Source organism: Alosa sapidissima, chromosome 10 (genome assembly GCF_018492685.1).
Source record: "Alosa sapidissima isolate fAloSap1 chromosome 10, fAloSap1.pri, whole genome shotgun sequence".
Classification (NCBI taxonomy): domain Eukaryota; kingdom Metazoa; phylum Chordata; class Actinopteri; order Clupeiformes; family Clupeidae; genus Alosa; species Alosa sapidissima.
The window spans coordinates 4,883,847-4,909,856 of record NC_055966.1 but is presented as its reverse complement, the minus strand read 5'-3'; the positions used below and the strand labels follow the sequence as shown (position 1 = coordinate 4,909,856).

Genomic DNA, 26,010 nt, shown 5'->3' with positions numbered 1-26,010 from the left:
TCTTCATTCACAAAGGAAAGTTTTTGTTTTTTTTACATAAAAGCCAATTCAAAGACCTAAAAGCTACAAAATCAAATTAAAATCAAAATAGACAGAGACATACAAAAGATGTACTTAAAATATATTCTATAATCAGATCATGTTTCTGTCCAACTGTCTCACAGGCACATACAGAGTGGTATACTATGATATTCTGTAATGAAACACATAAGTATTATGTGGTCTACAATTATGAATTATCTAGGCCTCCTGGATTGCGTCTCTTTTAACCTTTCTGCAGCTCAATTTGTAGAGCAAGTTACCTTCACCGCACTCAGGGCTGCTTCCTTGCAAGCACACAGACTGGGAGGAGAGTATGCTGTGTGTGTAGTTTTTGGTCACTTTGCATAAGGAACCTGTTACATCTGGAGGTAATGTGCATTTGCTGTGAGGACAAAACTCCTGGAGTTCCCTGAGAACTTGGTGAAACACATCAGACATTAGAAAATAACTAGATTTTCATGCTCACAAAACAACTACTTGTTGAGGACAAACATGTAAACATGGACTCTTTACTCTCTCAATCTCTCTCACTCTCTCTTTCTCTCTCTCTCTCTCACACATACACACACACACACACACACACACACAGACACAGACACACACAGTACACACACATTTTAAACATTTTGGTGTTTTAGGTGCAATAAGTAGCTGCTGTCAAAACAATAAAATGCTTCTCTAGACTTAAAATGATGATGTAATTCTGCAAGCCGTTTTCTCCAGTACTGCAGTACTGCTGTGTGTCCCACACACACATGCACAGAAGACAGGGATCAACTGTCCACTATGGTCCTTCAGGCATGCCATTGTTTTGTAGGTATTTTGTTGGAGAATTTCATTTTCTTTTTCACAACACAACTGACTGAATCTTTAACAGTTCTGTATAAATAACTAAATGAATATATCTAAGAGCACAAATACAAAATGCACAGCTACTGTTCAATGTATTCAGCTGTCCTTAATATTATGTCCTGTTCCAAGACATCTGCAGGTCCAGCAAAGCTCCAACTCCCAGACTCTGCTCTGTGACCGGCTGCTTGGCCGAGAGGAAGGCAGGAACTGTAACTAGGACGTCATTGTTGTTGACCTGAGAAAGGGGAAGGTGATATTTAGTTGTGTTACTTGGCCCTCCTCCCATCACAATGCCCTTTAACCTCTGAAGGATTTTACCCACAGACCCACACACCGCACCCTTCTCCCAACACCACAGCTAACACACACACACACACACACACACACACACACACACACAGCCCCACCCATACACACATGCACCAAGAGACATAGGGCTGTAATCCTCCCTTACCTCCCTGCTTAAATACACACCCATTCTTTAGGGTGGGTGAGGTGGGTGTGCTCAAATGTGTGTGAGAGGCCATCAGCAGGTGAATACTGGACACAAATGAAGATGTGTGTGAGATAGAAAGTGAACATCACTGAGGCATAAGAAGTTGATGTGTGTGAGACTGTGTGTGTATCTCTTTAATATGGGTGTGTTTCTCTCTCTCACTCACTCTCTCTCTGTCTTTCTCTTTCTCTGTGTGCGTGTGTGTGGCTACATGCAAAACTATGGCTCAAGTTGACACTGGTTTTAAAGTCAAGTGCACCCCACCCAAACCTGTGCGGTGGATTTGGGGAGGACAGGCTTGTTCTTCTGGTTGTAGGAGTGGGTGAGCCATCAGATTCACAATACAATCTCTTGGAGGAGAGGCTGTTGCTATTAGAAGATTATATGCTGTACAGAAGGCCGCAATGAACAACATGTCACTCAGGTTTCCCATCCTCAATTCACTCATCCGCTCTAAAGCTGGCCCGAAACAGCAACCTGTTTCTCTATCTATCTCTCTCTCCTTCCTTCTCTCTGTCTCTGTCTCTCTCTCTGTGTGTGTGTGTGTGTGTGTGTGTGTGTGTTTGCACTGGTATGTAATGAGGAAGGGATATTTAGAGCCAACAGGTGTGCCTGTGTGTGTGTGTGTGTGTGTGTGTGTGTGTGTGTGTGTGTGTGTGTGTGTGTGTGTGTGTGTGTGTGTGTGTGTGTGTCCCCTGAGGGGTCACCTGGTTGACTGTGCTGGGAAGGGCGTGTGCAGGTGCAGGTAAGGTGTGGCACTGGGAGGATACTGATGGGTAGAAGCCCAGTGGCGGCGGAGAGCCTGGGGGACTGGGGGGGGGGGGGACAAAAAAACATCCATCGTTAGCAAAGCCACATGGCTGCACTGATACAGTATGTCCATTAGCACTTACAGCTGTGGGGAGCATCCATGTGGTGTACCCATTGACTGTATATATAAGGGTTGTACCTGGGGTAGTAGGCAGTGTAAAAGGGCAGTGGATGTGGCGTGTTGACCAGGAAGTGGGCTGGATAAAGAGATGCTTCCATGGGAAGCATCATCCCCATATGTGGAAAGTAAGAGGGGTTGGAGACACCTGCAAATGCAAATATTCAAATATGTTCATCTCCTTCAGCCACATTCACAGAGGACCCTGCAAGCTACACACATACAGTTGCAATACATCTACGCAGGTGGAATCTGTGCAATTATTATCGTCTGTGAAACAACACACTGATGAAGAGACCAGTGAGCTCTCCTACCAACAGGATGGGAAGAGGCACTCCATGGAACGTCCCATATGATCAATTGGATTGCTGATACACCGCTGTGACTATTCTACAGTGAATTCTACATAATGCACTATGAACCCTTCTCTTCCCATCTTGTTTGCAGTAGTAGTGTTTCAGCAAATGATCCGAATGGGAGCCAAAGCTGACTTTCAATCAACAGACACGATTCATTAGTGGCTATGCGTGGACACACCAACATTCACATTCATCAACACCATTATGCTATAACACCTTGTCCACCCAATCAGTACATTTCTACTGAATTTTTACAGGTCACCCCTCACCAGGTTTGAGTGACAGCTTGATTTAGCCAATGCTGATGTGATCATCCCAAATGGTCCATTTTATGGAGAAAGAAACATACCATGAGTCACCACACCTGAAGAGATTGATCTAGATTGAGTGACAGAGCTCCCACACCTACCAGCCAATGGGAAAGCACCCTGCCCCAGCACACTTACGCCGTAACTTACATGGTGGTGGGGACAAGCCCCGCCCACTTGGGCACATAAACCCGCCCCTCAGTAAAAGACGCATGTCATCATTGGAGCACGGGAACACCTCGACACAACGCTCCTTTAACAGATGGCGGTGACACCGCTGCGCGGTCAGGAAGGCTCGCTCCGGAGAGGACATCTGGATGAAGCACTCGCCAGACGGACGGCCCTTTACAAACACACACACACACTGTTAGAGTAATCTGCATGTGTGTGAATAAGAGTGTATAGTAAAGAGTGTGTATAGAGTGTGAGTAGTTTCTTATGTGCATATGTTACCTGTGCGTTAAGCACCATGTGGACTCCGTGTGGTGCAATATCTGCGGTGAATTCCCCCAAGAACTCTAGAATGTTCAGTATGGTTGTGTCGTAGGGCAAACCTCGCAAATGCACACAGTCACGAATGGCCGTTGTCAATGGAAATGCACCTGTTGCTAAGGGCAACACTCCAGTTGCCAAGGGTGATGCCATCATAGAAACCAGTGGAGAAGGTGCCATTGAAATCAAAGGCGTTGAGGAGAACCTGTTGCAAACCTGACACACACATGGATGACAAAACAAGTAGATCATATTCAACAAGCTGATTTGTATAAGTCACACACTCTGATACACAGGGGTGAAAACAATCCAGGGACTCAGGTCACCAGCTGGTTGGAGTTGTCTCATTAGCATCGGACTAAGTGCTGAGTCATTTCTGAGATGTCTGAGGATTAAAGGCACAGTCTGTGATTCTGACAAGATGTTATTTGAACTCAACAGCCTAATAAATTGCACCCCCCCATTCTGTGCCCCTGAAGCAACATGTTGATAGGCTGTAACACCCTGTGGCTGTCTAAGAAACATTGTTTCAGGACTGTGTACAAACACAAGAGCTGTTTTGAACAAACACAGAGAATGGATAGCTAAATGGGGCGGTGGTAGTGTAGTGGTTAAGGAGCTGGGCTAGCGTGCAGTGCAGTAGCCTGAAAGTTGTCGGTTCAATTCCCGGCTTCCACCGTTGTGCCCTTGAGCAAGGCACTTAACCCCAAGTTGCTCCGGGGACAATGTGATCCCTTGTAATATAGCTGACATATGTAAGTCACTTCCAAGAAGTGTCTGCTAAATGTAATGTAATGTAATGTAATGTAATGTAAATGCAGAATTGCATCCTGGTCTGCACCTTTCAAGACTGCTAACTGGAGTGCTGTGCATGGACACTGGAATCACACATGCAAATATACAAGTACATACACAGATATAACTGACCTCTTGGGTGGGCTTGCATGATTCTGAAGGGTTTATGGAGTTTATGATAATGAGCTCAAGTACAAAGGAAGCTAATATTTTACTGCCCTCTGCTAGCAATGTTTGCTCAATGAGGTGTGTACATGGATGTGCTCACTCTGGCACAGACAAAAGAGGCAAAAGAGTGCGCAAACACACACACACACACACACACACACACACACACACACACACACACACACACAAACACACGTATGTATGCAGAGGCACAACTCTGGTTCATTACTCTTGAATTCAAATTGATCAGTGGAATCATGCACATATAATTAACTGCACTGACATTTTAACAAATCAAATATGTTAAATGCTTTGGCATGCAACCTGATTCTCTCTCTCACACACACACACAAACACACACACACACACACACACACCTGTGTGACCTCAGCAGCTGTGCTCTTGAACAGCTCAATGTAGCGTTTCCCGAGGCGCTGCTTGTGCTTCTTCAGGGCCAGCTGAGCCTGCTCCTCCGTCGAGAACAACACAAAGGCATCGCCCGTGGGCCGCCCATCAGCGTAGCGGACCAACAGGATCCCCGCAGTGCCACCTGCAACCTGGCATCCCCCGCTAGTGGGCCCTTTCACCTGGCACACTCCCTCTCCTTTGGCATCCATTGCTTGGGGCCCTGAGAAGAACTGCAGCACCTGCTGGGTCGTGGCACTGAAGGGGAGCCCACGCATGCGCACAATCACATGGCCATCTCCAGACAGGAAGTGAGCTACCTCACTTGAGCATCCTGGTCAACACATAGACATATTGGCATACTGTGAACCATCTTTCTTTAGAAGTATGTAATGTAGGCTACTTCAGAAAAACATTGAATAATTAAGCATAAGTCTCTTCAAAACAATTTTGAAGGAGAGCAATATCTCAAGTATTTACCCAACCTCACATTTTTAGATGCGGGCTAACAAAGAAGCAAGGTGTGACAGCCTCCTTTGATCATTGCTAAGACATTTAGTTTTGTTCATGCTTACGCTGAGATTGTCAAATCCCCATAGTAAGGACCCTACCATAAGCAACCACTAAAACCAAAACTAATTCTGATGATCAAGTTTATCTGCTTTCATATAAATGCTGTCCATTCTAAAATTAGAATTACAAGAACGAGAAATACAAAGTCTTTGCCAATGTCTCACTCTTCCAACTACAGCTCTACAACTCTACATACCTTCTTGTTAACGACATGTGGAGGAGAACATTTAGGAGAAATCCAGGGTGTACATACTTTTTTATAGGAACATCCCAGTGATTCAGACAATTACTGAATTACTGAATTAATTAGAAAAGAACCAATCATCGTGTGTTATGATATAGGAACATGGGAATGGAAGTAGCTTACCACCAGCAATTTTCAAGAAGTCCTCTCCTGTGGCTTTGTACACCTACCACAGAACAAATAATCATTATTACATTGTTACAATACAGTATTACAGTACACTATATAGTATAATATACAGCTAGTTTATGTATGTGCTCTATGTTTAAAGAGCCAGGAGATTGGGCAGCAGATGCGGGTACCTCAATGTATCGGTTTCCCATATGATGCTTGTGTCTCTGTAAGGCCAGGTCTCTGTGCTCCCGAGACTCAAATCGAACCAATGCCTCCCCGTTCCTGCGGCCCTGGGCGTTCAAACACAGTGCTGCTCCACCTCTGCAAACACACAAACACACATACAGAGATGAGTATTACTATACACATCTAGATACAAAAACACATGATTCTGAATGGAACTATGCAAAATGGAATATGTTTGTGTTTGTGAGTATATGTGTGTGTGCTGGACACACTTGGCAATGTTGAGTCCTCTGAAGAAGCGAGCAATGTCCTGGTCTGAGGCCTGCCATGGGAGCCCCCGCGCCCTGATCACCATGTTGTCATCCACACACTCCAAACGACTGCTACACACACACACACACACACACACACATTACATCCCATGCCCAAACCCCGTCCTTGTTCACACTGCTTTAGTTCTCGCCACTGACTCCCTGCAGCAGTATACCTGGTGAGTACAGGGCTGTCACTTACTATGTTCCAATCTCAAACTTCATATTCACAGTTTCAGGACTGGAAAACTGATGGCCTGTTCAAGAATAGAGAGATGACATAGAAGATAGGTCAACTTGCATGTGAAAATGAACTATTATGGCAGTCCTGGCAATGGTCTTTGTGAGTGTGTGTGTGTGTGTATCTGTGTCTGTGTGTGTGTGTGTGTGTGTCTGTATGTGTTTCTGTATGTGTTTCTGTGTGTGTGTCTGTATGTGTTTCTGTATGTGTTTCTGTGTGTGTGTGTGTGTGTGTGTGTGTGTGTGTGTGTGTGTGTGTGTGTGTGTTTGTATGTGTTTGTCTGTCTGACTGTGTGTGTGTGTGTGTGTGTGTGTGTGTGTGTGTGTGTGTGTGTGTTTGTGAGAGAGTAAAATATACTCACACACAGGCTCAGTATTCAAAGCCTGGATGATTTTGACTATCTGCTGAATCTTGGAAGCAGCAAACGGTAGAGAGGAGTCCACACATACATTCAGATCTATTTCACTACTGTCAGGAAAATTAACCCCAAATATAATCACTCCTCCATGTCACCAATGTGATCACAGCAATTAAAAAAAAAACAGAATAACATGTATGCATGTCGTAAATGCTTTAGAAATATCACCAGAATAATAATAATAATAATAATAATAATAATAATAATAATAATAATAATAATAATCTTTATTTATATAGCACTTTTCAAAACAAAGTTACAAAGTGCTGTACAATATCAACATAAATGAAAATGCAAATAAGACATAATAATATAACAATCAAATAATATATACTAATTCAATTTGAAATTTGAAAAAGGAAAATAAACTTACACTGAAATAAAACTTACTAAAATAAAACTTGACACTGAAATAAAACTTAGGATACTGAAATAAAAAAATTGACACTGAAATAAAACTTACTGAAATAAAACTTGACACTGAAATAAATGAGGATGAGAATAAAGAATGAGGCCAGTCTAATGTACACTTCCCCTGGATCATGAGGTATTGGTAAACTGAGAGGGCCTTCTAAATAGCATCGGCATCAGCAGTCATGAAAGTAGCTTGTTGGTTAAGTTCTGGATTTAATAGTTTATAAAGGATACGGTCGCACATAAATGACAGGTCCAGCTCGTTTTGTTTGACCAGGGAGGGGAGAGTCTTCTGGAATTCTTTGCGCAGATCAAAGAAGGAGTAAAAACTTGTGGGGAGCAAAATGTTCTGTGGAGTACAACCAATGTATGTTAAAGACACAGTATACATCAATTTGCCACTTTCCAACGCATATTTTGATAAGCAACTATACTGGTATCATCTTCAAATCAATTCCCAAGGTACATGGTCATGTGAAGGACAGATACACAAGGCCATGTGGGTGTGGGTGTTTGTGTGTGTGTGTGTGTGTGTGTGTGTGAGAGAGAGAGAGAGAGAGAGAGAGAGAGAGAGTTTAGAGAGTGTACCTTTTTGGAGGTCTCTGGATGAATGACCTGTCGTATGTGTCTCTGTCCATCCGTGCAGAAACAGAAATGCCGTTGGTTCACTTCTGCACTCAGACAACTGTTAAACTACACAGTGAGGCAGGTTAGGAGGAACAAATTAAACACAATTGATTAATATGAAGCCAGGAACACTTAAAAACTGATGGCACAACTAGCCTTAAATATTTGTAGAGACGGCACAGAATAGTCCTCAGCAATTGTTAATAACATGTCTACTATTTTCAAATAAATAACGTAAACACATTTTCTCACTTGTGCAAACTGCTTCAGTGAGGCTGGTAGACCTAGATTTGATGTTTGGCGCAGTAGTGTATGTTAATATAAGGGTTAATTCTCCCAAATATCTCGCCAACCCAGGGCACTATGCTGCTTGGCACAGAATGTGTAACATGTCTACAAATCATTTACTTTTTGGGCAACCTATCTGATGGTGTATTAGTTCTTTTTTGTCATTTTTTTATGTGGCAACTCTCAGAAAGTATGAAAGATGTTTTCTCTTGAGCGCACCTGTTTGATGGCCTGTTCCAGCGGTTCTGCGGCTTGAACTCTCTGCGCAGTTAGTCCTGCCTGCTGTAAGATGTCAGGATCCAAGTCCTCCACCTCTGGTCGGACCACAATCTCATTTATCTCCCCCGTCTGTGAGGAACAGAAATACGTTTCATGGTGTCAGAACACACACACGCACTCACATACACTTGAAGGGTAGGCTATGTCAGTAGCCTGGATTACCGTATTGCTTTCCAGATCCACGACCTGCCAGACCAGCTGCACGAGCTCCCTCTCATCAGCGCCCAACTCATCTTCATTAGCGCCTGATGTTGACATGAATAAGGCCACGAGACAGTCCAGTTTCTCCATCATTCTCCCAAAATAAGTCCAAGAAAAACACTAAATTTCAGCCCAAAATATTCCCATCCAAAGTAAGACAGAACAGGTAGCGTAGCTTCGTTTCGTACACACATTCACACATGCGCGCACATCGCCTATACACAAAAACTCAACAAGATTCACTTTCAGCAGTTTGAATTGCAGTAGGTTGTAAGGGTGAAAAGTTCTAGTCGCGAAAGTTAATCCAAAGTAAGCAGCAGAAGTCTTGAGTCGCGCATTGCGACCCAGTGTAGATTGTGTTTTAGGTGTATAAGGGTGTGAGTGTCTGCGTGGGTCGACCTACCTGTCCACTTATCACGTGACTCAGGTAACAGATACCTGCCTTTAGAGAGCTTATTGCTGATTGGCCCCTCAAGAGCAGGGACGTGGCATGGCATGCGGAAAAAAATCTCATCTGCTTCAGTGAGAGAATGCTTGTCGACTCCATAGGCGCGCGTTATCACACGTTCTCCACAGTCTGAATAGGCCTATTAGATTAATCCTAGCCTACTTGATGTCAATATTTCACATTTCACCCCCCCCCCCCCCACACACACACACAGTATGGACGTAATAGGCCTACGGAAAACACATGTTTGTGTGTGTTATTTCCCCCCGTCTCAGTTAAATGCAGCTATTTGCCCAGTAACGTTATTGACCCTATTGTATCCCATTTGTTAAATTACCTTCTAAATTATAGACCAGAGTATTTGGTTTTGTTGTAATTATACGTGAGGTATTTGCTGTTTTAGTACCCTGCTGTAAATAGGCCTATCGAATGCGCATGCATTGATGTTTAGATTGATAAATTTAGCTGCTAGTTAGGCTACACTATATGCCTACTCTGAGCTTCACAGATAGCTGTGAATTTCAAACATCGCCATAACTTTGTAATTTTAGTGTAGGCCTATAGCCTTATCTCGTTCTTAAACCATTTAATTTGTAGGCCTAATGTGAGCCCTCAGCTGCCAACCCTGGTTTGACCCAAGTCCCTGAAAGTTCCCTTCACTTCAAAATATAATTCCGACTAAATACCACTCACCTTTTCTTTTTTCTAATCAATAGGTTAGAAATTAGATATTGGAATTGGAAAATCGTGAAAACAGTCTAGGGTCTGCTGTAGGCTAATGGTGCTGCAATGATATAGGCCTATCATAGCCAAAATAGTAACTAATGTGATTTATTAGGCAATAAAACCAATGGAAATCTCTCAAAGACGTTAAAGGTCTGTATTAAATTGGGGCACTTCAAAATCCTCAGTTGTAAAGTGTTCATCAAACCGGACCAAAGATGCTTGATTAGCCTACTGCTCCGCTTCAACCAGGTTTCAACACTCTCTGGTCGGACTGTGTTGATTGAGAAAAGACACCGGACGTGACGCCAGAGCAGGAACTTAGTTGCCCCGTCGTGGAAAGAAAAGATGGCGGGGGACTCCTCAATGGAGCTCCTGTTTTTGGATACATTCAAGCATCAGAGTGCAGAGGTAAACTTGCCACATGACAGAAAGAAAACCATGCGCACCGCTTTCGTATAACAGTTAACTATAACGCTGTTTGTTTACTATTTAAACACTAGGCAAATATCAGCATCGCTTCACGTTCTGCTGCAAGTAGCTGTTTAGCTAACTTAGCGTCTGCTAGCTAGCTGACCACTTCCCTACTCACAACTGACTAGTAGACTCTTAAGTAGTTGTGGGGAAGTTGGTAGATGGGCCAAGTCATATCACTGTTTGCTTGTCTATCATCTAACAACTTTTTTATTATTTAAATATACATGCCTAGCATCCTGCAGATACATATTGGCTGATCATGTTTACGCTAGCCAACAGTAATAGCAAGAGAAGGGCTAGCTTTGACGTTACCCAACATGCTTGAATTGTAACGTCTCAGGCAGCCTCTTATGTAGTGAATAAGTGGATGTCTGTCTTATGTGGGCTGGCTCAATAAGTGTGGATGTTAAAGTTTAACCCCTAAACTATATTCGTGAAGTTGGACGGATTGCTTTTTAAGGTATAGTCAGTGCTGTCCCTACGCTCTCTTCGCGATAAAGATATTAGTGTAAGATAACACGACATAATCATTGATTAAATTTGGCATGTTAGTTCCTGTCTTGAGAGATTTTTTGTAGGTTAAGCTGTTTACAGGTTCTTGCATGACTACCGTATTTGTGCTATAGTATCACACTACACTCAAAGGACTCGTTCTCACTTTGAAGGCTCAGTTCAGGTGCTTCATCTGTGTGTAACGTTATAGCATCACAGTGTCATTCGTACCCGCCCCATCTCCACACACACACAGCAATGATTTTGTAATGCACCAGAAGTCAGTAATCACAACTAGACCAGCAATACTTAAGTTAGGTTTCTGACACTATCAAAGATACTTATTGCATGTATTCTGTGCACTCAACGATGCCAGACTAGGCTATAGCCCACTGTACCGGTGACCTCGAGAATCAGAGATCTATGTGAAAAATCGCCGGAATTCTCCTTTAAGGAGTTGTGTGTCTATACTACACTTTATAGAGTGCCTGTCTGTGCTGAGAGAGTAATGGATGTGCATGGGCAGAGGCGTCCAGTTTGATGTCACACAGGGCTTAGTTTTCAGGCACAGTGCCACCATTCAGGCGTGGGCACAGAAAATGGCCTTGCTTTATGTCCTGTGTTACAGCGATATTTAGCATTGGTTTTGATTCTAGTATGAGTCTAGTTTGAGTCTAGAAGTGTTAGGCTACAATTACATATTTTTTTCCATATGTAAATATATTGCCCAATTCTTTGGTCAACCTGAGCATTCTTAAAAATGTTGGCGAAAAAGTTGGCACTACGGGCCTTTGATGCTCTTGCGGACCCTTTCCAGTGAGAAGAAATAAATAGTCCACATGTTTACACATGGAAAAATGCTATCAAAATTTGTCACTTTGAAAGTTCATTGTGAAGAATCACGATTTGTAACCCAATAGACATTCCTTTCAACCCAAGAATAAATGCACACTTGTATGTTTTTGTGATTTTAAAAGAATATTTACCAATATAAATATGATTTTATTCTTTTGTGTGTTTGTTAATTCCCCAGCTTACTAATATAGATGTGGTGAGGTTTCCCTGTGGAGTACTGGTGACCGAGATTCGAGTCATTCCTCCAGGTATCAAAGCTCACAGCAGCCTCCCAGACAGCCGAGCTTTTGGGTATGTCCACATCAACCTGCTTCCAGTGCATCATTTACCTAGCATCATAGCACCAGGAAGCTGCATCAAAGCTTGCTCTTGGCTTCCAGCTTAATAAGAACTTATCTGACTGATCTTTGTTTAAGTTAGTTATTTAAAGGAGAATTCCGGCAATTTTTGCAGCTAACAGCTAGAGCAGCCGGGCAGTTACAGTGCTACATGATTTTTAAAATCATGCCCCCAGAGTGTAGCACTGTAACTGCCTGGCTGCTCTAGCTGTTATTTGAGCTATCTAGCGATTTTGGTGACCTCGAGAAACAGAGATCTGTGTGGAAAATTGCCAGTTTTCCTTTCATTTTTGGTGAGCCTGACTTTTATTTCTTGTAAGTTTTAATTTTATTATTTTTAAATGCATTTATTTACATTTTTTGCATTTCACTGAAATGTATGTGTGCATAAAACTCTAGTGCTTCCCTGCTGCTCGTCATTCTCATAAGGCAGGCATAAGATAATACAGACTTCTGTACATGATGGCCGATGCCCCAGACGCCCCACACCATGTTATTCTCCAGTCTACATGTAGCTGAACTTCTCCATTGCATTGCTCTCTATTTTCAGTTATCCCTCCTGCACCACTCCCCTTTCTCCTTCCCACTCTCTTATGACATCACCCTGCTGTCCAGCCTTTTCATTTCTCTCTCTCACCTCTTTAATCTCTCTCTCTCACCTCTTTAATCTCTCTCTCTCATTCTCTCAATCACTCTCCTATCCTCTCCCGTAGTTTTCTGTTTTACCATCAATTCTTGGAAGCAAAGATTTTAATCCCTCATTCGTGTAGTTACACACTCTCTTTTACAGTGTGTCCAATCATCATGTTAAACCCTTAATGCAAAACTCTCCTACACATATCTCTCTTGAAAGAACACCGAAACAATTAGTCTAACCAGTAGCTGAAAATCCAGTATTCAGTCTGCGTCTGAAATCCAGTATTCCCTGTTCCCCTGCACACACATTAGAGCTGTGATTTGTAATGCAATGGATATGTGATGTCATCTTCAGGGAAACGGCTCCACATGCTTTCCAGTTGGACCTGTTCTACAACAATCTGTCTAAATCCAATACACCTGTGTTTCACCGTCTTGGCAGGTACACACACACACACAAAAACACTAAACCAATATTTCATTTTTTTTGTTTTTGGGCTGGACATACACACACATACACACTCGCAAAACCTGTCCAACAATACTCCCATAGTGTTTTGGTAGGGAGAGTACAACGATTTTTTTTATGGCGGAAATGCAAACAACAGTTTGTTTGAGGAGTTTAACCACTTTTAATTCTGTATATGTTTGTTTCAGTTTGGAGTATGATGAAAACAAGTCCATTGTCTTCAGACCCAGTGGAAAGGTAAGACTGCATATGCAGGCTTGTCTCCAGCCTGCTCCGGTGCTGCTGTTTTTATGTGCCGTGTTGCACCTGGTTTTATCGTCACCTGACTAGCTGTAGGAGCACATATGATCCTAATAACGCTATTACCAGGATGGGGCTGCACATCTGATACATCAGCATGTCAGTTTAGTCTGCAACACTATCCACAGTGCCTCAGTCAACCACATAGCACTACACTACACCTAAGGCTGCCACAACCACAACCTGTTTAACTAAAGAGCATCAGTGCATTCTGGAATATGTATCCAACCATTATGGTACACTTACTTTTACATTTGCCTGGAAATGACAATATGAAAAGGAAAATGACAGCAACATGTTAGATCTGTCTGCTCTGTAGTTCCTCAGAAATAGTAAAAAAAGTGATTTCAGCATCTTTCTTTAATGCAGTGTTCTTGGTAGCATTGCAGAGATGAAGGTGTAGTCAGAACAGAGTGTGAGTGTGAGAGTGAGAGAGAGATATGGAGGTACATGGTGTTCCCGCCTGAGGCCTAATGTTCTACCTCCACCCAGATTGCTCGACACAAATTAACCACACACACTCACACACACACACACACACACACACACACACACACTTAGCCTTAGGTAAGTTGTGCTGAAATGCTCCCTGCATTCATGCTTTTTTCTTGTGCATGTGAAAGGGTGTGCCTGGTTGAGCGAGAGAGTGAGGGAAGGTGTGTTGAGACATGGGTGGGGGCGGGTATGTCTTTCTTAAAGATGCAGTCAGCCATCATATGCGATTTCAAGACTATACATTTTTTTGTGATATTCAGCAATCATTTCCTCATGATTTTCTAGCTGTCCATTCCGTCAGAATACAGATCTACAGGATACAGGCATAGTGGGGGCAGCCTGTCCCCCAAACAAAAACTAAACCCTGTATGGAATTTGTCTGGGAGTACTGAAGGGAAGGGTGAGATACCGCTCTGGTGTGTTCCGTTTTGTCCTTGGTTAAACTATAATGTATGTTGTTTTGGACAAGAGTGTCTGCTAATAAATGTAAACATTAACATAAACATCCTGCGCCATCGCTGACTGCACCTTTAAAGAAACAGAGAAAGAGAAAACTACAAGAGATTAACCGGAATCATGGACAGAGCAGAAGCTATCAAGCATGATACAATGGCAACAAGAAAATGTGTGCATATAAGAATTGATATAATTTCCCTGGTGTAATTTTTTGCGGTGTGTTTGTAGGTGAACACAGATGGCCTAGTCTTGCGGGGCTGGTACACATGCCTGACGGTGGCAGTGTACGGGACAGCGGAACGCTCCCACGCGCATGACCGCGACACACACTCGCCCCCTCCACCCCCACCCCCACCCCCCCAGCAGCCCATACAGAAGAGGGGGAGTAAGCATGGTGAGGCATACTGCACTGAACACTTACGGCCACACACTGCTGTGTCTGTGTGTGTGTTTAACTGCATTTCGTTGTTTTTGTGCTTGTACTCTGCACAATGACGGTAAAGTTGAGTCTAATCCAATCTAATGTGTGCAGAGTGGGAGAATGAGGAGCAGTTTAACGGCAGCCCCCCCAGACCGCAGCCCAGAGGGCCACGCACCCCTCCTGGTCCACCCCCGCCGGACGACGATGACGAGGAAACCCTCGCTGTGCAAGGTGAGCCTCCACATGAGCGCCAGCTGAGATTTGAGACATCTTCATGTTCTAGCACATGTGGCACGTTCTGGAAGCAGAGGTGGCCTCTCAAATAAATGGAACTAGCTGTAGGTGCTTAATTGCAAGAGATATATTGGATGAAATGAGTGGGCAGTGGCATAGTGTTTCAGACTGGATGGGTGATTTATGAACTTTGAATCACAAATGAGGCATATGAGGGTTATTATGTTATGTGCATTACACAATATATAGCAATATTATAATAATAATAATAATAATAATAATAATAATAATAATGTGTGTGTTGTAATGTGGTAATAGTGTTAATGTGAAAATAGTTTGTCTGCTGATGAATATCTCGTGTGTGTGTGTGTGTGTGTGTAGGCCCGGTGAAGGAGGAGAGTGTTGACGGCAGGGAGTCCCTGGAGCCGGTGTCTCCTGAGCCAGGGTCGGTGCGCGCAGACGAGCCCTTGTCAGAGCCCGAGCCCGAGGAGGAGGAGGGACTGGAGCCGGAGGAAGAGGAGGAAGAAGGGACAGACGAGGGCAGCGAGCCTGACGAGGAAGAGGATGAGGAAGAAGAGATGGAGCCAGAGGTGGAGGAGGAAGAGGAAGAAATGGATGAGGAAGGAGAAGGTGGTGAGTTTGAATGCATGAACCCAACCCCCCCCCCCCAAGCCTTGTAGACAAGCCTTGTTTACATTTGAATGACTTTATTTGAATTGATGTCTTATAAGAGAAGTTACAGTAGAAAAAAACAGAGGCGCACTCAAGGGCTTGATACTAATACAATTTGTATTGAGAGCCGAGGTTTTTACAATGAGTAAGGACAAAAAACTAGCCTTATGAGAGAAGTTTCACATTCATGTAGTGATAGTAACGTGTGTGTGTGTGTGTGTGTGTGTGTGTGTGTGTGTGTGTGTGTGTGTGTGTACAGGAGATGATGGGTATGAACAGATCTCCAGCGATGAAGAGGACCTGGAGAGCGGCGCCTTCAAGCTACCCAGCTTCGACGTGGACTACACGGCCGAGGATCTGGCCTCGGTGCCCAGTGTCCAGTACGACCCGTATGAGCGCGAGCTGCGGCCCCTGCAGCACTTCACGCCGCCCCAGACCACCGCGTATGAGGCCCAGCTCATCTGCCTCAAGAGCCAGGACCTGGACGACCCCACGTCCGTCTGGGCCGAGTCTGCCGCCAAGCTCACCGAGTTGTTGGAGTCCGGTACGTTTGTGTGTGCGTGCGTGCGTGCGTGCTGCCAGTGATTTTTGATGTAAGTGGAAATGAGTCTGGTTTTGATAAATTATACCTATTGATATTTGATAAATTATACCTATTATGGTTGTGTGCGTGGTTATGAGCACTATTGGTTGAAATTGGTGTCTGTGTGTGTGTGTGTGTGTGTGTGTGTGTGTGTGTGTGTGTGTGTGTGTGTGTGTGTGTGTGTGTGTGTGTGTGTGTGTGTGTGGGGTGCACAGGAGGCAGTGATGAGTTAGGTCCTCGTTGGGTGATGGCCCTGGAGGAAGTGCCTCCGGTGCTGGTGAAGGGCCTGAGCTTCCTGGTGGCCAAGGAGCCGGGGGCGGCGCGGGGTCACCTGGAGCGCCTGATTGGCTGGGCTTGCAACGCGCTGAGCCTCAGCGTCGCCCTGTCCCAGCCCATCGCGCTCAACCTGCGGCAGCTGAAGGCCGGCGCCAAGCTGGCCTGCGCCCTGGCCGACTGCGGCGGCGACGTGGTGTCCGGCCTGCTGGACCGCGGCGTGCTGGCCACGCTCCTGGAGATGCTGTTTGCCGAGCACGTCTCCTCTGCGCTCAAGCTCAACGCCCTGCGCGCCCTCAACGCTGTGGTGGACCAGCCCCTGGGCATGCAGGTGCTCCTCGGACATAGACACAGGGGAGGAGGAGGAGACGCAGAGGACAAAGAGACCAAGAGGGAGACCAACAGTGCGTACCAGAGACTACTGGAGCTCTTCCTGCTGGACCAGACGGTGCGCGTGGTGACCGCCGGAGCCGCCGTCCTGCAGAAGGGCCACTTCTACGAGCTGCTGGGGGAGCTGAGGCGCTGCGCCGGGGCCTGGGCCGAGAAGAGCGCCGCCGGGCCCATGGACATCGCCGAGAGGGAGTCGGACGAGAAGGAGGGGGCCGGTGACACGGAGGAGCGCGAGGGGGGAGGCCCCGAGGCCGAGGAGGAGGGCGAGCTGGAGCGCGTGCAGGGACTGCTGGAGGAGATGCTCCACCTGCTGGTGACGGCGCCACACTGCATGCTGCAGCCGCCCACTAAAGCCTTCCCCACCACAGCCCGCATCACCGGACCAGTGGACACAAATGACCCCTACCCCACACTTTACAGGTTTGTGTGTGTATGCATACCTCCTAAACATTAGTCTGCGTCAGTGGCATTCAACCACTGTCTGTCCATGTCCATGTCCATGTGTGTGTATGAGAGGCATAAAAAGTAGCTTTCTGTGTGTGAGTGTTGGTGATTTGGTGTTGGATTAAAGGAGAATTCCGGTGTGATATTGACCTAAAGTGTGTTGAAACATGATACAGAGTATGAACGTATGTCTCATAGCTCACCTCGGCTTGTCCCCGGCACTCAGAAATCTGGCGCTAGTTAGCAAATGCTACCAACACAGTGTTTCGTTGTGGTGCCTCGGGCATCGGCCTAGCCGTAGCAGCAACTGGAATCCATGCATTTTCACGGAATTTTTGGAATCTGATCCCTTATCATACCTGTTCGTTCGTATTCATCGCTCGACTTATCGTGACTAAATTCAAGATGGCGTCTAACGGTAAAATTCCTTAAGGTACTGTACTGCTTTTTTCAAAAAAGTTCTCTATGTCTCGTTTAAATGGCAAGGCCCTCGAAAGTCTACCAATGAAGTATGGAGCTACTTTGAGCCTCGTAAATGGTGTAAAACAGTGATTTATTTGCATGGCTAGGCCGATGCCCGAGGCACCACAACGAAACACTGTTGGTAGCATTGGCTAACTAGCGCCAGCTTTCTGAGTGCAGGGGACAAGCCGAGGTGAGCTATGAGACATACATTCACACTCGTTATCATGTTTCAACACACTTTAGGTCAAAATCACACCGGAATTATCCTTTAATACCAGCACATCCAATTGGCTGCCCACATCTTCGAGACTGAATTTTAGCCTTTTGCGTGTGTCTGTTTGCAGGTACATGCACGCGTGTCACTTCCTGGAGTCTCTGGTGGTGGTGATGTCCCACCCGGCGGCGTGTGCTCACCCGGGGCTGGTGCAGGTGGTGCGCGAGCTTCTGCGCTTCCTGTCCCAGTCGCAGCCGGGCCTCCTCTTCCTGCTCAGCCACCACCAGCCCACCAACCTGCTCCTCAGGGTCCTGGCGCCCCTCCCCGCGCTCACGCACCCGCTCACACACACGCTCATGGAGACGGAGACGGAGGAGGCGGGCCAGGCCGCCGACGCCTGCTCGCTGGAGGACAGCTTCTGGGCGTGGCTGGTCCAGGTGCTTCACGCGCTGCAGGGCGTGGCTGAACTGATGGAGGCGGGGCTGGAAGGGGAAGGGGAGGGTCTCGGGGAGGGCCCAGTGGTGCTGTCCACGCTGAACAGCCTTTACCTGATCAGCTTCAGCCCGGGCGGAAGAGACGCCCTCACACACACGCTCTGTCTGGACAACAACATCACCTGTCTGACCAACATACTGCAGCAGCATGCCAAGGAGGGCCAAGGGTGAGCGTAGTGGCCAGGCATCCACACCCACCGCCTCTACAAACATCTGCACATCACATTGACATTTTTCAAGGAGCCATTGCATTATATGTAGTCACAGTGTAGAGAAATGATTGGGTGCAAATAATGTGCACGCATGTATAAATAATCACATCAGCCAACAAACAGCGCTCAGATACGGTGAAACTGTATTCTAGCTTATTTTAGCTTCTATGTCGCTCCCTGATGAGTTACCATCTGTTTGTTTGTTTGTCTTTGCACAGTGAGGGTAAGGTGCGCAAGTCAGTGGCCTATAACTACGCCTGCATGCTGCTACTGCTGGTGGTGCAAAACTCCAACGACATCAAGATGTTGGAGAACCATGGCGCCACTCTTCTGAGTGCGTGCAAAGCGGATGACAACAATGCCAAACTGCTAGGTGAGTGCACAAGCGCACAGCTTCATACTCCCCTGGTCCAGTGGTCACCGCATACTCCCCTTGTCCAGTGGTCATAGCATACTCCCCTGGTCCAGTGGTCATAGCATACTCCCCTGGTCCAGTGGTCACAGCATAGTCCCCTGGTCCAGTGGTCTTTGGGTGAAGCGCTCACTGAGCTGTGTCTCTGCCCCCTGTAGAACTCGGCAAATGGCTGGAGCCCCTGGAGAAGCTGCGCTTTGACATCAGTGCCATCCCAACACTCATCGATTACATCAAACAGGTGAGTTTTGCCACGATAGCATGGTCAGAATAGAAATCAGCCAATGACCAGAAAAAAGATGTGATTGGGATTACCGTCTAACTTAAGCATCTATGTCTTGTGTCCAATCAGAATATAGAGAACCTGATGACGCCAGAGGGGTCGGGACTCACCACAGCTCTGCGAGTCCTCTGCCACGTTGCCTGTCCTCCAACACTCGCCCCAGGTAAACAAACACACAGAAGCCACATATCCAGTTTACATGTCTAAAGCCCCAGGTAAACAAACACACAGAAGCCACATATCCAGTTTACATGTCTAAAGCAGCATGTATGGGAGCTGAGTGCAAATATGCTGTTGGTGTTGAGTGATGTTGTGGTGTGCTGTCTCAGGTCAGCAGAAGGAGCTGAAGTGGACGGTGGCGGTGATGGCGCTGTTCTCGGGCGAGGGCCTGGACACGTTTGTGCGCGTGCTCCAGAAGCTGTGCCAGCTGCTGCTGCTGCCGTGGCGACTGCACGGGCCGCTGGGGCCGGGCGCCCAGCGCGTAACGGTCATGTCGCTGGCCTGCTGCACCCTGCGGCTCCTGCGCACCATGCTGGCCGAGCTGCTACAGAGCGGGCCGAGCGGCGGCACCACGGGCCACGAGTGTCGGGACGCACGCATCCCGGCCGTCTGCGTGGCGCTGCACACGGTGCTCTGCTCCACGCCGGCCACGGGCAGGCTGGACGGACAGGAGCTGCGCGTGCAGGCCGAGCTGGTGGACGTGCTGCTGACGCTGACCAGGGCGGCGGGCAGCGGTCGGCGCGACGTGGGCTCCGAGGAGACGCTGGCCGGGAACAGCTGGTCGCTCACGCTCAAGGAGGTGCTCAACTCCATCCTGGCGGCGCCCGAGAACATCTTCAGCGGCCTGACGCTGCTGTCGGAACTGCTGCCGCTGCCACTGCCCATGCAGACCACACAGGTACACGTACACACACACACACACACACACACACACACACACACACACACTGCGCGTGCAGACATATAGGCAGTTACCAGCACTGTAGATTCCTTAACTCTTACATACTATTTACTGTAGTTCTAAGAGTTAGTGTACTAAAGGAAATAATGGCATAAAATACATTTGCAATGATATGTGAAGTATTTTTTTCCCTGCCTGCAAATCTAATCTCTCCCTGTCCTCCCCTCTCTCGTGTGTGTGTGTGTACATATGTGTGTATATTTGTGTGTGTGTGTACATATATGTGTATATTTGTGTGTGTATATACATATGTGTGTATATTTGTGTGTGTGTGTGTGTGTGTGTGTGTGTGTGTGTGTGTGTGTGTCAGGCGCTGTCGGTGCAGGATGTGAGCTTGGCACTGAACACGCGTAAGCTGTGGAGCATGCACCTGCAGGCTCAGGCGGGCACGCTGGTGGAGGTGCTGCGCAGCGTGGCAGTCAGCAGCTGCCCGCCTCTACAGGCCATGCTGCGTCGCGTCTGCGTGCAGCTCTGCGACCTGGCCGCGCCCACCGGCACGCTCACCGTCCGCACACTCCTCGAGCAGCTGCAGGAGGAGCTACAGCCGTAAGACAACACCGTGCCACACTTTACCACATTCTTGTGAACACACAGAAATACACACACACGCGCATATACACATACACACGTGCACATATACACATACACAGAAATACACATACACACGTGCACATATACACATACACAGAAATACACACACACGCGCATATACACATACACACGTGCACATATACACATACACAGAAATACACACACACGCGCATATACACATACACACGTGCACATATACACATACACAGAAATACACACACACGCGCATATACACATACACACGTGCACATATACACATACACAGAAATTTGCATAACAGTTTTTTGAAAGAGCTCTGGGAAAACGTAAATAACATTTGTTTGTTGTTGTTTTTCAGGGAACGTGTGTGTCCAAGGTTGCCACGGATGCTGGCCTTGCTGGACTCGTTGGCGTCTCAGCGCTGCTTCAAGGCGTCCATGCTGGCCCTGCTGGGCGGGGCTCCGCGAGAGGGGCCAGTTGAAGGGTTGGACCTGCTGCCGTCCCTGCTGTCCCTGCTCCTCCCTCCTGCTGACGCCAGCATCCCACTGCAGCAGGGCGCCGAGCTCGCCGCCTCCATCATACAGTCCCTCTGTGATCAGGTAGCTCTAGCGTCCGCTGGCCCTCTGTAATCAGGTAGCTCTAGCGTCCGCTGGCCCTCTGTGATCAGGTAGCTCTAGCGTCCGCTGGCCTCGATCATCCAGTCCCTCTGTGATCAGGTAGCTCTAGCGTCTGCTGGCCAACACTACATCAGTCATGCTACATTTGGATGGAATGCATTGGTAAATTATCATTAGCTACTGTTGTGGTCAGTACAATCTGTCAAAAACAAATTATATTTAACAACAAATGACTAGAAATATATTGATTTGGGTAGTGATGGGCAAGCGGGTCAAACACAGAAAGTTGCTAGGTCAGCAATCGCTTATAGAGGGCCGCTCAGACAATGGCAGAAGTGCCAAGTTATGAGGTTATAAGCCATCAAAATGATTTTGGAGACGTTATTTTAAGGTAAAAAAAACTCTTAAGGGTGCCATTAACTCTTTACCTGTGTTTGTGTGTGCGCGTTCTTGTTGCAGGACATCTCTATGTGTGTGAGTGGCTCTGGGGAGGGCTGTGTGTCTGAGGTGGAGCAGCTGGCCAACGCTCTTCCAGCTCGAGAAGCTCTGTCCAGCATCTGTGACGGGCTCCTTGGCGTGTTGGGACACACACCCAGCACACACACACTCCTGCTCACCTGCCTGCGCACCCTCATGATCCTCACCGAGCACGACTACGGCCTCCACCATCTCAAGAGGTGTGTGTGTGTGTGTGTGTGTGTGTGTGTGTGTGTGTGCACATGCGTACTTGTTTATTTATGCATTGTTGCAGCAAATTGTGTTGCTCTTCCCCTCAGAATGCGTGTGTATGTGTGTGTTTTAAGATGTGTAGGCACAGCACCACAACAAGACGACAAGCTGCAGAGAAAATCAAAGTTGACTCATTTTTGTGTGTTTTGGGTGTGTGTGTGTGTGTGTGTGTGTGTGTGTGTGTGTGTGTGTGTGTGTGTGTGTGTGTTTCAGCTCTCTGAAAAAGCACAGCACTGTGGTGGTGTCTCTGTTGAAGAGGGAGATCCGCTCCTTCTCTAAAGACTCCCCTGAGCTCCTCTGCGCTCTGCTTGACTTCCTCCGACAAATGCTCAACTCTGATTCTGTGGTAAGTGTGTGTGTGTGTGTGTGTGGAGGTGTGTATGCCTCACTATGATACATGTCATCCCAGAAGACCCTAAAGCTGCCAGAATTGAGGATAGCTCTTATGGCTTGCAGCTTTGCATCTTCATTAAAGGATGTAAAAATAACTTTTTTGTTTGTGATTGTTGATTTAGACGATACAAGTGTTTTTTTTTTTTTTATTGTGTGTGTGTGCGTGTGCGTGTGTGTCCGTGTGTGTGTGCGTGTGCGTGCGTGCGTGTGTGTGCGTGTGTGTGTTTTGTGTGCGTGTGTGCGTGTGTGCGTGCGTGTGTGCGTGTGTTGTGTGTGCGTGTGTGCGCGTGTGTGCGTGTGTGTGTGCGTGTGTGTGTGCCTGCATGCGCAGGATGAGGAGATGGACTCCCGCTCCGTGGCTCTGAGCGTCTATGAGATGAAGCAGCTGCTGCAGTGGAAGGAGGACTCAGAGGAGCATGCACTAGCGGAGCTGGAGAAACACGTAACGGTACACAGCCTCACCAACCCCTGTGCTCTTACACAGCCCCTCACAAACACACACATGAATGGAACTGAAATGGACTCAAATGTTTTGGATGTGTGTATCCCGTTTTGAAACTGTAGAAATGATTTGTAACTGTAAAAAATTTTTGTACAAGTAATTGTCAATTGTCAACGCTTACAAATCTATTCTATACAGCTACAAATCATCCTACAGTTACAAATATTTAAAAATCAGTGCTCTATGCACAAAAAGCTGTCCTACAGTTCCAAATCTTTTCTGCAGGTATACAAACTTTTGCGCCACTTTGAGGATCAACAGTGTTTCATATGTATTGTGTGTCATTTGTAACTGTAAAACTGATTTGAGACTTTACAAAAAAATGACACAAACAATTTTCAGAATTACCCATTTGTCTTTCAATTACAAATCTATTCTGCCTTCAAATCTCAAATCTACAGATCACAAGTAATTATGTATAGATGTATGTATGTTCTGGCACTTCCTGGTTGAGTGTCCAATGGTGGTGATGCTTGTGGGTTCTGCAGGGCTTGCTGTCATGTTCTAGTGTGTGTGTGTGTGTGTGTGTTTAGGGGCTGGCAAAGGGCGATGACACACTGGAGACTTTGCTGGAAGGCCTGAGTGCCTTCAGACAGCTTCTGGAGAGTTCTACCGACACGGCACCCAGTGAGCCGGACGTTGAGCCCAACCTTCCTCAGCCGGACATATTGCAGACACAGTATAACCACAGGTACATACATCATCTGGGATTGTATGAGATGTATAGGGCGTAGATTATTTGCTCAAGACCTTTTTATACAATAAAGTTGATGTCACCCATAACACCCTATATACATGCATTATAAATGTCATAGTAAAACTCAATTCTTTGGTTGAGAGATAACTCCAGTGACAATAGCATATCCGTGTGTGTGTGTGTGGCTGATCATGTGATTGTTGCAGGACGGTGTATGTCCTCTCTGATGTGATGGACGAGCAGCTCAAAGCCCTCTGGTTCTCTCCGTTTAACGCTGAAGAGCTGGAGAGTGACCTGGACATGGTGAGTGCAGGTCCACGTGTAGTGAGTTCTGGGGAAAGTGAATAGCTACCAGTCTTTGAGTCATGGAAATGGTGTTTTAATACCTGTTTTTGTATGATTCTTGTTGTTTGCAGGTGAAGGTGGACATGTTGTCCCTAGCCCAGCAGTGTGTTCCTGATCTGGACCTGCAGGCAGAGCTGGAGCACTCCTTCCTCTCTGAGCCCACCTCCCCAGTGCACCGACAGCCAATCAAAGGCTTCAGACTGGGCAAACACAAGCATGAGACCTTCATTACCTCCAGGTACATGCAGTGAAAACCTGGAAACAGGAGACTTTGAAATGTTGACTATGCTGATTAGCATTTCCCAGCTTCCTGGAATGTATCAAATAGGTTTGCAAATATCTTGCACTTATGAATGTAGGTTATATTTAATCACCATAGGTTTGTAATAAGAAATAGATAATACTATGAATGGACAGTTGAAAAGCCTTCATTACCCATTTTCAAATGAATAATTATTTTTTATATTGGCTAACAGCCAGCTCCATCCACCTGCACACCCACAAACCTAAGGTTTTCATTCAATGTAATTTGCATGGTCTTGTGTGTGTATAGTTGGTATATATGTGTCTGACATGCTTGTGATGTGTGTTTGTGCGCAGTGGTAAGTCGGACTATGTGGAGCCGGCGAAGCGAGCGCACATCATGGCCCAGCCTCGCGGCCGGGGCCGAGGCATGTTCTCCCAGGGGCCGGGCGGCCGGCCGCACGACATCTTCCGCCAGCGCAAGCAGAACACTAGCCGTCCGCCCAGCATGCACGTGGACGACTTCCTGGCCGCCGAGTACAAGGACGTGGGCCCGTCACCAGGGCTCATCCTCCCCAAGCGCCCACCCAAGGGTGGGGCTAAGCCACCAACCAGAGGCCTGTTCACAGGAGGCAGCAGAGGAGGGAGGGGGGGCTTCCCCAGCCACACCCGATTCTTCACCCCACCTGCCCCCAAGAGTGTGCTGCTCACAAGTAAGAGCCAAAATACACATTTTTACAAATCAGTTGAATTTATTCACATTTCTCTGCCTAAGCCCATATCATTAGCAGATGAATAATTGTGTGTGTGTGTGTGTGTGTCAGGTAATTACCCTCGGCGAGAGGGAGGCCGTGGTGGCTCCAGCTGGAGTGCTCAGGTGACCGCTCTGGCTCACAGAGCAACATACAGCGACACACGTGGGGGGCAGAGCAACTTCGCCAGGGGACCAATCACAGCCCGACAACCACCCGCAGGTACGTTGCCTACGTACCACGTTAACACAGTCATGTCACATGCTTATGGTTCTGTATGACTTGTATTCTGTAACAAAATATACCTACCGGCTTTATTCTTCCAGGTGCGTACCGATTGGCTACCAGGGACCGGGCTCCCCGAGGCAGAGGGACCGGCCTATCCTGGCTGAGTGGAGGCGGGCCTGGCGTCAGTGGAGGAGGGGTCAGCAGCAGCAGTGGGCGGGGTTCCCAGGGGAAGTTCAACAGTGGTGGGCGAGGTCGTCATGTACGCTCATTCACTCGCTGACCAATTAACTGGAGGCCTCACAAACGGACCAATCTGAATATGCCTTTGTGTCTAAGAGACACATTTGGACATGTCTTTATGTGGATAATGCTTTTCTGTTTCATCATGTTTTGTATTTTTAATCGTGTTGAGTTGAGTAAAAATTTGAGCGTTGTTGGAGCAGTCA

General features: G+C 46.8%; 2 protein-coding genes and 1 long non-coding RNA gene across 6 annotated transcripts in view; 1 reads left to right on the top strand and 2 right to left on the bottom strand.

Moving 5' to 3' along the window:
* Positions 1–9,144, bottom strand: part of esrp1 (epithelial splicing regulatory protein 1) — a 17,729-nt gene extending 8,585 nt beyond the window's left edge. Inside the window, exons 1-16 of one of the 3 annotated variants that reach the window (XM_042107025.1) lie at positions 8,703–9,144; positions 8,481–8,609; positions 7,935–8,039; positions 7,581–7,695; positions 6,876–6,971; positions 6,476–6,530; positions 6,235–6,345; positions 5,965–6,097; positions 5,786–5,828; positions 4,818–5,179; positions 3,439–3,693; positions 3,136–3,328; positions 2,340–2,466; positions 2,098–2,200; positions 1,369–1,434; positions 630–1,129 (exon numbers count right to left, since the gene is read on the bottom strand). In XM_042107025.1, the coding sequence (XP_041962959.1) occupies positions 1,007–1,129; positions 1,369–1,434; positions 2,098–2,200; positions 2,340–2,466; positions 3,136–3,328; positions 3,439–3,693; positions 4,818–5,179; positions 5,786–5,828; positions 5,965–6,097; positions 6,235–6,345; positions 6,476–6,530; positions 6,876–6,971; positions 7,581–7,695; positions 7,935–8,039; positions 8,481–8,609; positions 8,703–8,834 (2,148 nt within the window). In that variant the 5' untranslated portion in view covers positions 8,835–9,144 and the 3' untranslated portion in view covers positions 630–1,006. Of the gene's footprint in view, positions 1–629; positions 1,130–1,348; positions 1,435–2,097; positions 2,201–2,339; positions 2,467–3,123; positions 3,329–3,438; positions 3,694–4,817; positions 5,180–5,785; positions 5,829–5,964; positions 6,098–6,234; positions 6,346–6,475; positions 6,531–6,875; positions 6,972–7,580; positions 7,696–7,934; positions 8,040–8,480; positions 8,610–8,702 lie in introns of those variants that run through there. The other 2 variants (XM_042107027.1, XM_042107026.1) reach the window with 2 other exon arrangements.
* The window catches only part of LOC121720686, a 17,406-nt gene extending 1,396 nt beyond the window's left edge, over positions 1–16,010 (bottom strand). Inside the window, exon 1 of the long non-coding RNA XR_006034605.1 lies at positions 15,961–16,010. This is a non-coding gene — a long non-coding RNA (uncharacterized LOC121720686). The remainder of the gene's footprint in view (positions 1–15,960) is intronic.
* On the top strand, positions 10,177–26,010 carry virma (vir like m6A methyltransferase associated). Of its 2 annotated transcripts, none has more exons than XM_042107014.1 (25): positions 10,177–10,323; positions 11,915–12,027; positions 13,066–13,152; positions 13,368–13,416; positions 14,659–14,824; positions 14,963–15,082; positions 15,467–15,718; positions 16,017–16,301; positions 16,556–17,423; positions 18,257–18,787; positions 19,051–19,205; positions 19,403–19,485; positions 19,597–19,690; positions 19,857–20,425; positions 20,814–21,034; positions 21,417–21,657; positions 22,135–22,352; positions 22,618–22,750; positions 23,129–23,245; positions 23,833–23,990; positions 24,203–24,299; positions 24,413–24,579; positions 24,942–25,297; positions 25,409–25,558; positions 25,663–26,010. In XM_042107014.1, the coding sequence occupies exons 1-25, from the start codon at positions 10,261–10,263 to the stop codon at positions 25,842–25,844; spliced, it is 5,475 nt and encodes a 1,824-aa protein (XP_041962948.1). In that variant the 5' UTR covers positions 10,177–10,260; the 3' UTR covers positions 25,845–26,010. The 2 variants fall into 2 exon arrangements, with proteins under 2 accessions (XP_041962948.1, XP_041962947.1); XM_042107013.1 differs by having other exon boundaries at positions 20,799–21,034.